Here is a 17,670-nt window from a genome sequence, read left to right as displayed (position 1 = left end):
TTTCCTGAATCTTTCTATATCTCGTGGAGGGGGTTATATTTTTTTGGGGTGGCGGCGGTCGAGAAAGCTTTGGGAGACGCGATGCTGGGCTTGGAGGTGTGCGAGTTTGGGGGGCAGCTGCTGGAGTTACTGTGGCTGACTGTGTGCTACCGAGGTGAGGGTCGATTGGGCTTTAATCCAGGGATTGTGATGTGCTTTTCACAAGGCAATCTGGGATCGTGCGTGGCTGTGGGTGATTGCATTTATATGTTATATCTGGTGAAAGCACAATTACACTGTGAACAGGGTCTGCTGTATGTGCAAGGGGCTTTTGCAGTGTCCTTTGTGATTTACTGTATGTTTTACTGTAGATCGTTTTATATGCTGCAATTCAATTTAAGCACCTAACACACCATTATTTTTATTCCAGAGCTGTAGTGCGAGTGTATCATCATAGAGCTTTTAAACATTTTCACAGGAATGACACAGTTTATTTTTGCTGTTGGTTTCTTAGTGTTTATTCCTAGACCCCGGTGTCAGGAAAGCCGGCCGCTCCGCTTGCTGTTTCCTAATCGCTCTCAAACCAGGTGTGGCTGCTGAGCTCGTGAGACTCACTCCAGTGAGCGAGCGCCACTTTACAAACCACATCTCCCTGGATCACACTGCCTTAATAACCATCCCTACACGCTTCGAGCAGGATTGTAATGGGAGTGTGAGCAGGCTGTTCATCAGTGTATCTGACCACACAGCACTGAACTGTCTACCATTGCACTGGCCCATCCATTCCGGCTTTCATGCTCTCATATGTATTTATGTTTTTAATCGGACTTGTTAAACCTGCATTCAGTAATGGAGTTGAACCTCTTTCATGATGTACAGATGAATCCCTGCATGCTAGTGTCTGCCCTGCTCTGAACTGTAGTCCTGTTAATATCCATTGTGTCAGTGTGGATTACATCTTGGCTGCCTCTCTCTCTCTCTCTCTCATTCTCCCCTCTGCCTCTCTCTCACTCTCCCCCTCCCCCTCTCCCCTCTGCCTCTCTCTCCCCCTCCCCCGTCTCTCCCTCTCTCTCTCTCTCTCTCTCTCTCTCTCTCTCTCTCTCTCTCTCTCTCTCTCTCTCTCTCTCTCTAGCAGTGCATGTGTTGGCAAAGTGCTTGCAACAGCCTGCCTTGTGTAACAGGTGTGTGGCATTGTGAGGGAGATTCCCCTGTGCAGTATGTGCTGCAGTAATAAAGCTGTACGTTAGCATGCTGTTGCTGTAGCCCCTCCCCTTGCAGGAAGAATATTTAGGCCAGCATTGTAAATGTGACTTGGGGGAACACATGATGTTTTCCTGTTTCAATTTTGTCACACTTGTGGATGAGCCTCGTAGAGTATGCAGTATCCCTGCCTTAGTGGAAGCAGAAGATATGAATAAAAAATAAATTAAAAAAACCTATAGCTTTGGAAAATTTGACATTGAAATCTGAAAGAGGGGAAATGGCTGCAGGTTATTAAAAAAGCAGGAAGATTTTGTGTTTTTTTTTTCATTACATCCTGCCATTTATCTTCACAAAACAAATTTGTCTCAGCTTCATCACTAGATTGGTGTCTGGCACGTCAGTGGACTGGCAAGCATGCTTTTAATTTCAGTGTTCAGTGCAACACAGTGACTGTCAAATACTTAGTTTCGATCCTTTTCCATCCTATAAACGTGCATTCATTGTTAGTATATGATGATGATGATGATGATGATGATGATGATGATGATGATGATGATGATGATGATGATGATGATGACGAAGAGAGGTCTGAACCCACTTTCATCACCATATTGGGTCGGTTTCTGTTTCTCAGTCCGCAAGACTCTCGCGTACAGTAGGGCTGTACAATGAGATGATTGACAGACCGAGCTGGCTTGCACAGATTCATGCAGAACTTCAAACACTCATCACACAGTCAGAGGTAAAACTTCCACAGCAAAGTGAGGGCTGTTAATCTTAACAGTGAGGGTATTTAGAGCTGCAGATCTACTGAGTAGCACCTGCACACCACTGCGTTTGGAACGAAAGAAGTTGTAACCCCTGTTTGCACCCGGATTTTCAATATTAACAAGGGTTAAGAGAATAACTGCAGTAGTCAGTGGTTAGGGTTAGGGTTAGGGTTAGGGGTACTGCTGCCTGCCTCCACTGCCTGCACCGTCTCCGTGATCAAAGCTGCTTTGTAATATCCCATACAGATTCATTTCTGGATGGGGGAAAATCATTCAGTCTTAGCTAGAAGTAGTAATGCATCTTTGAGCAGTTAGAGAGGCTGTCAAATGGGCTGCTTCATAGCTAATGGCACAGCTGTCAAAATAATCAGACTGCATTGCTCCAGCCGCTGCTAAGCTTTCTGTAAATGATCCTTTTTTTAAAAAATTGATTTACTTTTTTATAGAGTTGTTTATTTCTTCATTTTAACCAGCAGTTGGAGCTTGCATGCAGACAGGGAGCATTTCGGATTTCTATGAATTTCTGTGTGTTTTTGAACAAGGGAAGGCTTGTTGTACTGAAAGCATGATATTTTGAAAGTGTCGTCACATTTTTTAAATCTGGCCCAATACTTGTTGGAGGGGGGTAATTTTGGAGAGAGGGGCGGTACTGGAGTATTATTCTTGGTAAACTTAATAGCTAATTTCATGCACTCTGTAGTGTATGTTATCTCTCTGTACACTGAATAACAGTCCCTGTAATGACCTTGAAATTAGTATTGATCAAGCTAGGGGTGCTTCTGTAAGCCTGGCACTCCATTATGGAATTGCATTTTGCTGTATATTCAAGGAAGTGGCTTTTTCTAGGAAGCAGGGGACTTAAGTTGATGTAAAAAATATAAAAAATGCCCCAGTATGCTTCTATAAAGTGAGTGTTCAATATCCCGAGCCGCTAGAACTGGTGCCAAAGAGTGCCCGCGTGAGCCTCGCCACACCTGGACTGCCTGGACTCTTCTCAAGATATGAGACCCTGTGGCCTCCTTACTGGGGATATGCATCTCTGCTGGGGATCAAGAACCTGTCTAGACAGGACGGGGATGATGTCGCCCTTAAAAATGCTCTTCTGGTACTTTAGAAGCTTGTGCAGGCTGTAGGAGGGAGCGCTGACTTAAACACACACGCATGCACACACGCATGCACACACGCACGCACGAACGCATGCACACACACACACGCACGCACGCACACACAGAGCTCATTACAGTGAAAATAGTCATCAGATTCCCTGGTGACCACCCCCACTCCACAGCATTGGCATAGGATTCAGAAGTCTCGTCATGCCAATGCGCTGATGCCAGTGACTAATGCATTATCACGACTTTCAGCTTTGCTAATCATTAGATTGGTTATGATGAACTGTTAGTGAAGATTCAGTCAAGCAGCTGACTAGTCCACAGTCTGCACAGTCACACTGCCTCACTGCCTCACACGTACGCTGTTTTATTCTAGTGTTTGACCTCCATGGCTTTTCTTCCTCAGGCATCATGGCAGATAAAGAAGCAGAGAAGCCCGTCGGGGAGGAAGATGAGATCGACCTCAACTACCAGCCTCCTGCCCAGAAGTCTCTGCAGGAGATTCAGGAGTTGGACAAGGAGGACGAGAGTCTGAACAAGTATAAGCAGGCTCTGCTGGGGGCTGGACCCGTCATCGCAGGTCAGGGGAGCTGCCTCACTGCTGTACACACTGTCATCCACATAACAAAATGCACCTTACCTCCGTTTCATAGGGACGCAGGACATTTCTTTAACAAGCCAGACGAAGGCCGTCTGTTCTTTTTCAATAATGAAGATTGGAAGTTTGAGTTCTGATCTAGTGTTTTATTGCAGTGAACTTTCAGATAACTAAGAAAAGTGAATTTAATAGAAGCTAAGCGTGTTGTATTCAGTTCACTTTCCAACCAGATCAACCCTATAAAGAGTAATTATTGTGTTGGGATCGAGGGCTAATGTTGTTCTACTGTGCATGGTGATTGCTGCAATGCTAATGAGTTCAAATGCCACTCGCTGCTCTTCCATGGGAAAGCATTTGTTTTTAAAGATTACTGTTTTCCTGCAGCAGTGTTGTTGGTATTAAATATTTTACACATTATTAGCAAAACAGCATGGAAGCACGGGACTTCACTGTGGCAGTACAGGAGAGCCGCGGCTTCTTTTTATCACTGTAGCAATGCTTTAGTTCTGTGTGTTTACTACACAATCTACTGTGCGATTCCTGCATGCAGTCCCCTTGATGTGTATTTCATTTTTGTCTTGTACCAAGAGTGCATCAGTGTGTAAACACCGCTAGGACATATTCTTGCTTCAGTGAACTCTGATTTAGTGGAGCACTGCATAGGCCTGCAAACAAGAGTTTGTTTCAGACCGACATGATGTAATTTTGTGTCTTAAACTTGTCAGTTGGGGAGCGAGTCGAAGGCCCTCATGCTTTCCTCAGTATTATTGTTTGCGTAGATGTATATCTCTTATCTTTTTTATTTTTTTTAATCGGATATTTCTTCTCCTTTTGATTTCAGATCCCTCCGTGCCAAATGTTCAAGTCACGAGGCTAACGCTGGTGTGCGACAAGGCGCCTGCGCCCATCACAATGGACCTGACAGGTAAACGCTAGCACTGCTGTGCAACGGCACTGCCTGAACCACTGGCACGATAAGCGTCGTGGCTTAGGTTAACGTCCGTTTGGGGCACTGTAGCTATTCCCCGTTTCCCGGTTAAGCCCTGGAAAGCCGGCAGGCTTGGTTCTGCGTAGAAAGATGTGTTTGTTTAGTAGTTGCTGCTTGCCTGGACTCCTGTCGAGACTGTGCATCTGTGTTATTGCTTTAAGCTGCTCTTCATGCAGGATGAAGTCATTCCCTTTGAGAGCTCTGACACAAAGGGAGGCGAGAGCGAGAGAGCCTTGCCTTCAGTACATCTAAACCTGGGTTCGCCTCTGTACCTGTCAGGGGAGGTACTAAGCCTGGTGCTGTGGGACTGACGGCTTCCAATAGTTGCGTGTGTTTCTTGTTCAGCATCTGACAAGCCGCCATCCACTGGCGCTGTAGCGGGAAAAGGTCACCCGGTTGCTAGGCGATGGAGCGGAACTCTACGCTACCTGTCAGCTCTGCAGAGCAAGAGAGCCATTAAATCTCCCGAAGAAACTTGAGCTACCGTTTGACAAGCTCTTCATTAAACTGCTTAATGTTGCTGTGAAACTCAGGGGGATAGTGCAGGCCCCAAAGCTGTGTTGTGCTTACCCAGAACCTGGGGCCCCAATCTGCTCATTCAAGCTGTTTTCTGTCTCCAGAGTCACGCTTTTACTCTGCGATCAGTTTGCATGTTCTCTACTCAGAAGTGAGCTAGTTTATTAGAGGACAGATGCACTCGACATTGACGATTGAGCGGTGGGTAATAAATACTGTTTGAGATATGAAAATGATACTAGGAAAGACTGTAAAGGTCAGAATTGTTTAATTAACTGTGTTGAGCCTTATTAAGATGCTGCATTGCATGCTCTTGTAATACAATTATACTGGACTTGTGCATTGCTTTTAAACAATTGCACAATGAGAACATATTGAGTGCCGAACTGTGAGTGAAGTCAGCTCTCCATTGTGTTTAACCTTTTATTTCTGTACGGTGCCATTGAGTAACAAGAGCCTGCCGCTGAATACAGAGTGCTGAGGGACCAGTTTGTGGAGCTGGGAGGCTTTCTGTAATCCATAAACTTGAAGCCCTTTTAGAAATTCAAATCAAGGGGCTGTGATCTGTGTCCTAGGTGAGGGAGCACTGCAGCTGCAGCAGGGCATCTCGCTGCTGGTGAGGGGTTAGCATGACTGTCGAAGTCACAAGTAAGAAAACACGGGCGCTGTAAGGGGACATGCAAGGAGGAGACATGCTGTACAGAAAAGAGGTACAAAAAAACAAAGCGAAAGCAATCTTCTTAGTAAGAAAAGAGAACTTTGTGTGATTCTTTTTGTAGTGCTGCTAGTTCCCAGAGGGAAGCCTCTTTCAACCGTCTCTGTGCTGAGATCTGATGCTAGAATCGGGAGCATTCAAAGCAGAGGGTCAGCAGCCTAGTGCTCAGTGATGAGTCACGATGCTGAATAGAACATCGTGACTGAACCCTTGAGAGAATGCTGTGGGCTTCCGCTTCTCAGGGGATTCTAGAATAAAGCTCCAGTTTATTGATGTTGGAAGCTTCTTTGTTTGTTTGCTGTATCTTTAAACAAAAAACTAAAAAAAACCTACCGGGTCATGTCAGCACTCGAGTTTGACATATGCATATCCTGTGTTACTCCAATTTAATACGCAATTGTTGTGTGTCTTTGTCAGTGCATGTACCAGTGTAACAGTATCCCCACTTATGCAATGTGGTTTCAGTGTGAAATATGTGAAGGATTAGGTTCTCGTTCAATTCGTCCTTTGGCTCCAGTCCATGTTCTTTCCTCGTGCCAATGCTGTATTATGTACAGCGAGGAGAAAGGGTGGGTGTGTAATTGATATTTAAAGGTTATCGATCAGGACAGTTTTCCATTTTATATCCTCTTGAAGTCAGTTACAGTCTGCCGGTCTTACCATGTGACTCTGGACTCTGATCATTGGAAAGAAGTCCCTAGCGACTCCCTTCTGGGATTTCGGCGCTCTTCAGGAGCTCAGAATCGCAAGTAAAGGAGTCAATAGCTAGCTGTTTAAAGGGACAAAAGACATGCTGTACACAGAGAAAGGATGAAGTAAAACAAAACTCATTGACCACCGAGCAATGAGACTCGCCAGCAGAGGGCACTAAAGTGATGGACACCAACATCTTATGTGTTCAAGCACCCAGTAGCCCCTGAAGCATGTCAACTGCTTGTTGCACATGTTGGTGCTGGCAACATTCTCTCTACTCTAAATAACAGTGCATTCTAGAACAGGAATCACTGGTTCTAGGATTCCGTTTAAACACGCATGGGGGGAGTTTAAATCCGGGCTCCTCAATGAGCACAGAGAGTGCTCATTCAAAACAGTAAACCAAGGAAACCGATTACCAGCTAGCAGACAATTTCTGTGCCACCTAAATATCCTGTTTTTTACAAGCCATGCTTTCCCCCCCATACACTGTACATTTCTGTGCTGGAAGATTAGCCTCAATTCCCCAGGGCTTCCTGAGAAGCGGTCTCCGAGGGCGTTTTTCTGCTTCCCTTCCTGGCAGCCGTTGCCTTGTTGTTATTAAGCCCAGTCTATTTTCTCTCCTCTCCCCATGACAGTAATGCTGTTTGGCTCAGATTAAAGACTTCTCCATCTCCAGTGTATCTTGCATCTTGATCATTTTTTCCTTAAGTGGCATTTTATTTCAAAGCAATTACAGTATGACTTTTCTACCTGGTGACGGGTTTGTGAAGGGCCAGACTATATAAATTAATTTGTGTTTTTGTACATGGTACATAGGCATGGAAAATGCGCTCGATTTCCTTTTTCCCCCAGTTAGATTGAGTTGAAAATGACCTATGGTTACAGTTAAAGCGATATGCAATGCAAAAACTGAAAAGCAAAAGGAAGATATGTTATATCTACTCTGAATGAAATCTGCACAGCAGCAAACCTGTCCCAGGCTTGCTGTACTTATCCATGTGTTCTTCCCATGCTGTCATGGGCAAGCATTGGATCGCTTCATCATGCTCTTGCTTGCGTGTTTCGCCAGGTGATCTGGAAGCCCTGAAGAGGCAGAATTTCGTGCTGATGGAAGGAGTCGACTACAGAGTGAAAATCCATTTTAAGGTTGGTTTTGAAACTCGTTCTAATCAGACAGCCAACTCCCACGCTTGCATGTCCTGTTTTTGTCTGTTTACTCGCACAGCTGTAGTGGCTCTGTCTGGGATTCCAGACACACTGTGGGCTCAGCAGGAAGGCACTGCGCTGGGCAGGATCTTCGAAAGCAGACCCTCGCTGCTGCTGCTTCTGCTGCTGCTGCTCAGCCCCTGTTCTGTTATTTGATCAGTAAAAAATGTAAAACCTGTGGGAGCCGAGGGAAATAAATTCTTGCTCTGATGCTCTTTGGCATCAGTTCGGCAGGAGGGACTTGGAGACACAGCTGGGTAGAGAGACGAGAGAACAAATCCACAGCTTTGTTCAGGGGTTGAGCCCCAGCAGTGCCTAGCAGAGAGAATCAGAGCGTGCCCAGAGAGCGTCTGCAGCATTTTAACATGTTATCCAGAGTCTCCAGCAGAAATCAGAGGTGCAGATTGCAGGCTGAAGGGGGGCCTCCTTGGCACAGCAGTTGCTTGTTTATTTAGTTTGTTATTCCTGCTTCAGCGACAAAAATCTGTTGTAATTAAACCCAAAATGTTTGCAAGTTTTATACCTCATCCATAGAAAGGCAGGATTCTCATCTCTTCATGAGAAAGGTGCCAGCCTTGACTGTTTTCTCATCGGATTCATAAATGTGTCTTCTTTGATTTAAAGGTACTTAAAGTTATGGCTGGCATGCTGTTGTATGTTTCGTCATTGTGTTGGAGGCCGAATGACCTCTTGTGGTTTTAAGCTGTTACTACAGCCTCTTACGACAGAAAGAATAAAACCAAAACATTGTTTTAAGTTTTACCTTGACTTGAATGGTTGGGATTGACTTAATAGCATTTATTTTATGTCTCTCTAAATCAGGTCAACAAGGAGATAGTCTCTGGCCTGAAGTATGTGCATCATACCTACAGGAAAGGTATTCGAGGTAAGAAAAAAATCAAATCTATAACCCCCATCACATCATTCCCCTCACCTCTGCAGGAGTGTGCATTTGCGTCTTTGTGCTTAGCGCTGTGTTTCCTCCTGGCAGTGGACAAGGCGGTCTACATGGTGGGCAGCTACGGGCCACGCGTCGAGGAGCATGAGTTCATGACCCCCGTGGAGGAGGCGCCCAAAGGCATGCTGGTCCGGGGAGGCTACCACATCAAGTCCTACTTCACTGATGATGACAAGACCGACCACCTCTCCTGGGAGTGGAACCTGAACATAAAGAAGGACTGGACCGATTAGAGAGACCGGCATCACAGGCACGGGGAGGGGGGGGGGGTTCTGAAGAAGCTCTGCTAGTGCCCCCCCAGTTATAGATATTTGCTTGTTGATTTAAAGTGTGATGACTCGCTTCTGTAGTTAAAAAAAAAAAAAAAAAAAAAAAAAAAAAAAGCTAAATGTTCTTTATCCCTTTTAGGAGCAATTGTGATGTAATTGAAGCAGACCTGAGGGGTAGTTTAAGTATAGAGCTCTTGTTTTCTTTCATGGTATTTTCAGGGATTGTTATCATTGTGTTTTATTATACCAGTACAGCATAGACTAAAGTAATCCCCTGCATTCAATTTATCCTGTGATTAATCATGCAGACTCAGGCTTTGGCAACACAAGTGTCTCAATATCTTGGTCTATGCTGGACTATTTTCAGGAGCTCAGATCCTGCCTTCCCCTGGGCTTGGGTGGTTCTCAGCCCCACGGTTTCAGACCCAATGCTGCTTCCTCACCTGCAGTCAGCAGTAAAGATCCCGCTGTCCCTCCCAGTCCCCCTCAGTCTTGGTGGGTAACTCGCTTCAAGGGGGAGGGTAGTTCAGCACACCTGATCTCCTAGTCCTGCTGCTCACCCCAGTCCTAACAGGAGAGAGCGCTGTCAGCTTGCAGTGTCAGTTCCGGGTTCTTATCATCGGGGAGCAGCCTCTGCCGAGGATTGAGAGCTCCCCAAGTCAGGTTTGAACCCGCAGTTTACACTGAAGGCAGAAGGTCAGCAACGATGCAAATGGTTACAATGAGGGCTGCCCTTTTGGTTACTTCCTTGCATTTTAATATGTGCTTCCCAGTGAGATGTGAACGAAGGTGAAGACACAGGACCTGTAGTCATGGGGAATGCACTGTCCTAGTGAAGCTCAACCCAGAAACAATGTCTCCTTTCTTACAGGGAGTTGTTTTCTTTATATATTATATAATATAAAAAAATAATAATATTGTAATAGTAAAAAAAAAGGTATTGTAAGAGTGTGTCTAGATGTAGGTGCATCCTTTACCCCAGAATATCAGTGATCACTGAGCCAACGCTTCATGAATTGCTGCATGTCTTGCTAAAAAATTGTTTTTTTGTTTTTTTTTGTTGTTGTTCATTGCCTTTGGCCAAATTGTTGTAAATCAGCGAGTTCAAATTGTGCTTGTCGATTTGCTACATGAATGAATTGTGGTGTTTTTATACAAATAAAATCAGTCCAAGTTCTGTTGCTTCAGTGAAGTCTAGGCGTTTAGAATCGGTCTGTCAAAATCTTCCGCAAACAACTTGGAACTTTGAATAAAGAGATTGAAGCTGGCCTTGGTTTTGGGTTACACTGCAGCACTGTTGTTTGGGGGGGGGGGGGATTGAGATAAGACCTCACATTGTACATGGCTTGTAGTTTTCAGCACCAGACACACTCTGGGAATTGTAAATCAATTTAAAGTGTAATATGTGTTGTATGCTGGCATGTTACCTGCCACTGAATTGAAATGATCACACCCAGAGGTTTCCAATAATAATAAATGAGAAATAAAAAATATTGAAGTGCTCAAAGACAGTTGACAGAAGTATCAAGCTATACTGTATTACAGACTGCGCCAGTCTACTCCAACTGCCCTGCCTGACCAGTCTGTGTAGCAAAGTGCCACGTGTACTAATAGCACACCTGCTGTGTAAAGATTGGTCATTTCAGTGCAACCGAGATAAGCGTCTATCGTGTGGAATACAACGCGCTCGAGTCACTGTAGCAGCCGCAGCTGCTGTAGCTCTCACGGCCTGACAGACTCCCATTCTCCGGCTATCGATCGCTGCACAATCACATTGTTTATACCGCCTGATTCCGAGAATACATGCCCTCAGCAGCATGATTCAGCACCGTCTAAAATAAAAAAAAAAAACGAATACTTCAGATGTGATGCGATGATGTGGAATAATACAATAGTATCTTAGACGCTTGGCTTGTATTTGTAAGGATTTTGTCATATATATTTCTATATTTCCATTAATATATGCCCTAGTCTAAAATCTCATTTTTGAATGGAAATAATGAGTTATTATTTTTATTTTTTTTACAGCCAGTACCAGGATAATTAATATAACAAGAGCACTTGGATCAATTCCTGATGTAGTTCACAGTCAACATAAAGAGACAGTAAATACATTTATGATGACCAGAAAACTGGCGTTGGTTCCAGATTGAATTTAAACGATAGGTTTTTTTTTTAGGTTTTTTTTTTTTTGTGAAATTACTGCTCTGTTGCTGATCATCTTGTGAGGACACCCTTTTAAACTATGCGTCGGTCACAATTCCTGATTTAAATCATTAATAAATACAACACGCTTTCTCAATGAAATGCACCCCCCAGCGTTACACTGCAATTTGCGATGTAGCTACTCCCATCTGGGTAAACAACGCAACCCTGTTGAAACCAGTAGCAATCCTACACGCTTGCCGTTGGACGAGGCGTCACTGGCTGGAGTCTCCATATCAGCACCTGGTCTCGCTGGACAGCGGCACTCTCCCGGCAGCCTCGGTGTAGTTCTTCCACGCGGCTCGACGGTGGTGAAGACGAGATGAAGAAGTTCTATCTAACTCTGCTCGGCTTTGCCCTGGCAATATCCGCTGCTGTCGGTACAACGAAAGCGGAGGAGAGGGTGGAAGGAGCCGATGACAAGGAGACCGACGTTTCAGACGATATCTCAGAGGACAGTGACGTGTTGGTCCTCAACAAACACAACTTCGCCAGAGCCTTGCTGGAGAACAAGTGGCTTCTTGTGGAGTTTTGTAAGTAGCACGACAGTCCACGAGGGTTAACACGTTTAAAGGTTAGCGAAGGGAATGGAAGTATCTTACATTGTTCTTTTAGACCGTCATTTTATATGATAGAAACGGCACCCAGGTTACCTGCCATTGACCTTGGTACCCTGAAACAGGTGCGCACTTTCCCATAGCTGCTTATGTCTGTAGTATACAAAAAGCACACGTTGAATGTAGCAGCATAGATACAAAACGGTGAGGTGGCAACTTACACGAAGATCAAAAAGAGAAAGTTTTTTTTATTTTTTGTATAATGGCTTCATGATTGAGTTTGAACATGCAGCTAAAATAGAAACTCAAACACTTGCTTTCTGTGTGCCTGAAGGGCAGGAGTGGAGATGGTAACCATGCATGAGAATCGTATTGAATATATGGTATTTTTTTGCTCCAGATGCGCCATGGTGTGCACACTGCAGAAGTTTGGAACCAGAGTATGCCACAGCTGCAGCGATGCTAAAGAACGAATCCTCTGAAATCAAACTGGCCAAAGTGGACACCACGGTGGAAAATGAACTGGCTTCAGAATTTAAAATCCAAGGCATTCCTGCTCTGATATTGTTCAAGCACGGTGACAGGAAAAACTTCACTGAGTTCAAGGGTGCAAGTAAGCTTAAAGCGTGAGGACACATTCCACAAGCATTGTCGAGTCACACACCTTTAGAATTATCCAACGTCCTATCTCAGGCGAAACTCTATCCACCTTCTGAGGTCTCAAACATTGCAAAAAACAAAAAACCAATATACAAAAATACTATTTAAAAAACCCAATAGCATATCCGATGGGGGTACCCTCTAGTAAAATGGATCAGTTATCCCGAGGACTGGCTTTCAGAATATCCTGTAGTGTAGTACTATTCTATAGAACTCCTCATAATAACTATCCTATAGAGTTTCATAAGGTTACCTCTCCTATAGGACAACCCTTGAAAAGTGAGACCCACGAACTATTAAAATACAGCAGGCAGTGTACTTAATCCTACTGTTTGCAATATTCCAATCATCCACGTAAAATATGAAACGTAAACTCTATTCATTAGGAAAGAACACAGCTCCGGGCATCGTGCAGTGGTTGAAGAAGCAGAGCGGCCCCGGCGCCTTTGTGCTGGATAGCATTGCTAGCGCGGAGCAGTTCATCAGCGCGAATCACATCTCTGTTGTTGGGTTCTTCAAGGTAATTGCTGCCCAGAACACTACCACGCTCTGAGGCGGATCATCAAAGTGCCCCCTGTCTTTAACGTATCTCCAGTTAATGACTTAATGCCATTAATCTTACCCATTTAGCACTTCGACAAGCTGCATACGTCTCAGATGTGCAGAAGCACTTGTTATAGCACAGCTGCGTTTTCATTTTAAAATAGGGATCTGCTGTCTGGTTTTTTTTTAGGATCTTGAAGGTAAAGACGCGCAGGAGTTTTCTGAAGTGCAGAGTGAGGACTCTGTTTTAGACGCTGCGTTTGGCGTCACAGATAACGCTGCGGTTTTCCAGAAGTACGGGATTTCTAATGACACCGTGGTGATGTTTAAAAAGGTAGGAAAGGAACACATCATCACAGCTGCATGCTTCATACCACTTGTGAAGGGCTCCGCCTAGAGGTGACCAAAGAATATCCATGACAGGACAAGCATTTCATGTATTTATTTATTTATTTATTTAAATTACTTTTAAATACACAAAGTTTGTTATGTAGAATAAGAATTCAAAGCCTTTAAATGACTGCATGGCATGTTGATTCTTAGAAGTGTTTTCCTGTGATGTATTATTTCTTTCGTTGGTTATCTGATTGTGAACAGTGTGTATCCAAGCACACGCTACTGTTCTTCCAAACACCGACTTGAACCGGCAATTAACAGAAGCGCCTTTTCTTCTTCTTTCTCTGTGCAGTTTGATGAGCAGCGTGCTGACCTGCCGGTTGCAGAGCGCAGCAGCGTGACCCGCGAGGAGCTGGCTCAGTTCATTAAAGTGAACGCGCTCGAACTGGTGGTCGAGTTTAACAAGGAGGTGCAGTACGTCAGCAAGAACGAAACACCCATTGCACAGCACTTTGTAATCTATGAAGAAGCATCCATTGCACAGCACTTTGTAATCTATGAAGAAGCATCCATTGCACAGCACTTTGTAATCTATGAAGAAGCATCCATTGCACAGCACTTTGTAATCTATGAAGAAGCATCCATTGCACAGCACTTTGTAATCTATGAAGAAGCATCCATTGCACAGCACTTTGTAATCTATGAAGAAGCATCCATTGCACAGCACTTTGTAATCTATGAAGAAGCATCCATTGCACAGCACTTTGTAATCTATGAAGAAGCATCCATTGCACAGCACTTTGTAATCTATGAAGAAGCATCCATTGCACAGCACTTTGTAATCTATGAAGAAGTATCCATTGCACAGCACTTTGTAATCTATAAAGAAGTATCCATTGCCGACGCTTTCAACACTTCCGTCGTAATCTCTCTTTTTTATTTATTTATTTATTTTTTTTTCCTAGAATTCACCAAAGATTTTTGAAGCCGGAATTGAACATCACTTTCTGCTGTTTATCAGAAAGACCCAGGAGAGCCACGCCCAGCTACTGGAGAGCTTCAGGGGAGCCGCTCCGGGGTTCAGGGGAAAGGTACGGCTAACTGCTCAGCCTCTTTCCCCTGGCGTGCCTTTTCTACCCTTCATTATACTTTCAGGATTTTTCAATGCAATGGTGTAGCTCAATGTAACTTTTGTGTCATACCTAACCACGTGCAGCCCTTACTAAATTAACCAAGCCAGCCAGTTTGACACGCATTCATCTTGTGTCCTGCAGGTGATCTTTGTCCTGATTGACGTCGACAATGGAGACTTCGAGAATGTTTTAAACTTTTTTGGCGTGAAGAGTGAGGACGCGCCCACAGTGCGTCTCATTAACGTGAAGACTGAGAAGAAATACGTCATGCGGGACAGAGAGATCACGACTGAAAACGTGAGACAGTTCTGCCAGGGTGTGCTGGACGGAGCGCAGCAGGTATCACAACTCAAACCGCTGCAGAAGAAGCAGCAGCTATAAAGCATTGTGTTTGTTATTGCAATTTGTTTTTATTGCAAACTCTAACCCTTTTTCTCAACATAGCTTCCTCAAGCCTATGTAACCCGTAATACCGAATCAAAGCTTCATAAGTAACGAAAACATATATATATATATAGATATATATATATATAGATCTATATATATATATATATATATAGAAATAACGCGAACATAACGCTTTACATAAAGTGTCCCTAAGTACTGTGTATTTACGTAGTCCTAGCTTAAAAAGCACATGTGTACTTACACATAATTACAGTGTTATTATGTATAGTTGCAATGTACTTAATGTGTACATTTTTGTTTGCCTAACCCTGAGCCTAACTCTAACCCTTTTCTGACACAATTGTGTACTTACATATAGCATGCAAAAAGATTTTCACGTTAAGTACATTGTAACTATGCATAAGAACATGTATTTTGCTGGGTCTGTGTGTGTGTGTGTGCATCTGTATTCAGTATCTGTGCTGCAATGACACTTGATCTGTGAACTTTCTGTTTCTCAGCCTCACTTAAAGAGTCAAGAAATCCCTGCCGATTGGGACAAGAACCCTGTGAAGGTCCTCGTCGGCAAGAACTTTGAACAAGTGGCTTTCGACGCAACCAGGAGCGTCCTGGTGGAATTCTGTAAGGAAACATGCAAACAAGAAACTCAAACGCAAGAGAGCAAATAATCAGATCAGCTTGTGATTCAGAAAAGCATGGAGCGAGGGGGAGAAGGAGGACTGAGGGTCCTCAATTCGCATCTCTCTGCCTGGGGGTCGTTTAAACACGAGAATTAATACGAGTTGATTTTCACAGAACAAAGAAAGCGATGAGACAAGGCTTTAGAAGCTATATCACATGGGACAAAAAAACACCACCTGACCTGTTCAGGCTGTTTCTGTTGCATCCTTTCTCAGGAGAGGTCTCGTGGTTTAGGTAGACATCGCCCTGAACTGGAAAAGCTTGTGGGGAGGTTACGGACTGGCTTGTTACATCAATTGTTTTTGATGTCGTTCAGCACTAAGGGGTTGATACCCTGATCAGGTCTTTTTTTCTTAGACCTCTTCACAGTGTTAAAAGAGTTAAGGAGGCTCTGTTTATTCAAAGTTAGTTAGTTTCTATTTTTTTTGTTTTTGTTTACAGATGCCCCCTGGTGTGGGCACTGCAAAGAGCTGGCTCCAATCTGGGAGCAGCTGGCAGAGAAATATAAAGACCAGGAGGGCATCGTCATTGCTAACATGGACGCCACTGCTAACGAGGTTGAAGCAGTCACAATCACCGGGTTCCCTACAATCAAATACTTTCCTGCAACTCCCGACAGAAAAGTGAGGCTTTGAAGTGTCTTTTTCCACAGCCCCTGACAGTATAGCAGAGTGGAGTAAAACATAAGGGAGCAATGTAAAGCCCTGGTCTGGGTAGAAGGCTCCTTTTACAATTCTGTTTCGATAGTAATAAAACAGTTTTAAACTACATTTCTGAATTAATGAGAAACAGGTTTCAAAGTAATTTCAATCACCCGGGGCTCGTTAACCCTGACCCTAAGCCGGTCCAGTTTGTTCTAGGAACACTCTCCTAATTTATTTTTTTGTTTTTTGTGTTTTTTCTCTCAATGCAGGTTGTAGATTTTAAAGGCAAACGAGATCTGGAGACTCTCTCCAGGTTTCTGGATAATGGTGGAGAATTGCCCGAGGAATCAAATGAAGAGTCGCTGGTAATTGTATTATTCCAGGTTACATAACATAGTGAGTGAAAGACTGAAAGAACAGCACTATCAACACAGCGTGTGGTTTAAAAACAATGAGCTACAGGCTTCGTATTTACAGCAGAAGAACCTCAGCCACATGTGCCAGTCACTTTGACCTATGTAAAGACTGGCTCATGTGAGTTGGAACACAACTGCATTCTATGACTAAAAACTTCACCTGCATATAGAAAGACTGTACAGCAATCTCAGAGTTTCCAGTTATAATTCTTCATTAGCAAACATACACCCCACCCTACAAAACGAAATGCAGTTTTATTTGACTCTGCTGTGTTATTCATTTTTTTTAATATTTCTTTTTTTTAGGACTCCAAAGAATCTGAGGAAGAGACCAATATGGAAAAAGATGAATTATAATTTGTATAAAATATTTTACGCAAATGTGCCACATTGCCTCTGTGCCTTGACATTTAACTTTAAAAAAAAAAACTTTTGCAAATATTAAGTGCATAAATTCACTAAAGACTCCCTAACAAACCATTTGCAGACTTTATTTACAATGCTGAATTGGTCTAATACCTCATTCACACTGCTGTAATAAATATGTTGCAATTCTCGTACAATGAAGTGATTTGTACAAGTGCATTTTTATGTTTTACAAAAAAAAAAAATTAATAAATGAATAAACAAACAAATAACTGAATAAAATATTTGTGAACCTTGTTAAAATCATTGCGAAGTGGGGTGATCTCAGGCCCGCTGTGTGATTTCACCCAGTATGAGGCCCGCACACCCCAAGGGTGTTCATCCATAACTGGTTCATTTAAGTAACTGAGAGATTGGTTGAAATTGAAACCAGCAGCCACAGTAGCTCTCCAGGACCAGGGTTGGAGACCCCTGCTGTAGACCCTTGGGTGCTGAAAGTGGGGGCCACAGTTCTTTGATACGATTAGAAAAAAAACAAATTCTCTAGCATGTCTCTGATACAGGGTTATGTGTTATTCTAAAGAGTCATGCAGATGGATGGCTGATGAGAAACGCTGTATCAGGGATTGCAATATCGTCTAGTCGTTGCTTTAGGATTAGCAGGGGTTGGTGATGATGCGTTATTAGGTTTTGTAATAATCTTGAGATCTT

General features: G+C 43.5%; 2 protein-coding genes across 4 annotated transcripts in view; both read left to right on the top strand.

Annotated features, from left to right (window-relative positions):
- arhgdig (Rho GDP dissociation inhibitor (GDI) gamma) overlaps positions 1 to 10,202 on the top strand; it is a 45,571-nt gene extending 35,369 nt beyond the window's left edge. For 2 of the 3 annotated variants that reach the window (XM_041277729.1, XM_041277730.1), the window contains exons 2-6: positions 3,471 to 3,644; positions 4,504 to 4,587; positions 7,647 to 7,723; positions 8,606 to 8,669; positions 8,775 to 10,202. In XM_041277729.1, coding sequence (XP_041133663.1) covers positions 3,471 to 3,644; positions 4,504 to 4,587; positions 7,647 to 7,723; positions 8,606 to 8,669; positions 8,775 to 8,974 — 599 coding nt within the window. In that variant the 3' untranslated portion in view covers positions 8,975 to 10,202. Of the gene's footprint in view, positions 155 to 3,470; positions 3,645 to 4,503; positions 4,588 to 7,646; positions 7,724 to 8,605; positions 8,670 to 8,774 lie in introns of all 3 variants that reach the window. The other variant, XM_041277728.1, reaches the window with a different exon arrangement.
- Positions 10,203 to 10,380: 178 nt separating this feature from the next.
- LOC121330862 (protein disulfide-isomerase-like) lies at positions 10,381 to 17,215 on the top strand. The gene is made up of 11 exons (XM_041277732.1): positions 10,381 to 11,748; positions 12,173 to 12,385; positions 12,819 to 12,952; positions 13,166 to 13,309; positions 13,664 to 13,780; positions 14,277 to 14,402; positions 14,586 to 14,783; positions 15,353 to 15,473; positions 15,975 to 16,156; positions 16,447 to 16,542; positions 16,900 to 17,215. Exons 1-11 carry the CDS (start codon positions 11,538 to 11,540, stop codon positions 16,948 to 16,950), a joined length of 1,593 nt encoding a protein of 530 aa, XP_041133666.1. The 5' UTR covers positions 10,381 to 11,537; the 3' UTR covers positions 16,951 to 17,215.
- Positions 17,216 to 17,670: the final 455 nt, after the last annotated feature.

Source organism: Polyodon spathula, chromosome 18 (assembly GCF_017654505.1).
Source record: "Polyodon spathula isolate WHYD16114869_AA chromosome 18, ASM1765450v1, whole genome shotgun sequence".
In the NCBI taxonomy this organism is placed as follows: Eukaryota; Metazoa; Chordata; class Actinopteri; order Acipenseriformes; family Polyodontidae; genus Polyodon; species Polyodon spathula.
This window is presented reverse-complemented; position numbering and strand designations above follow the sequence as displayed.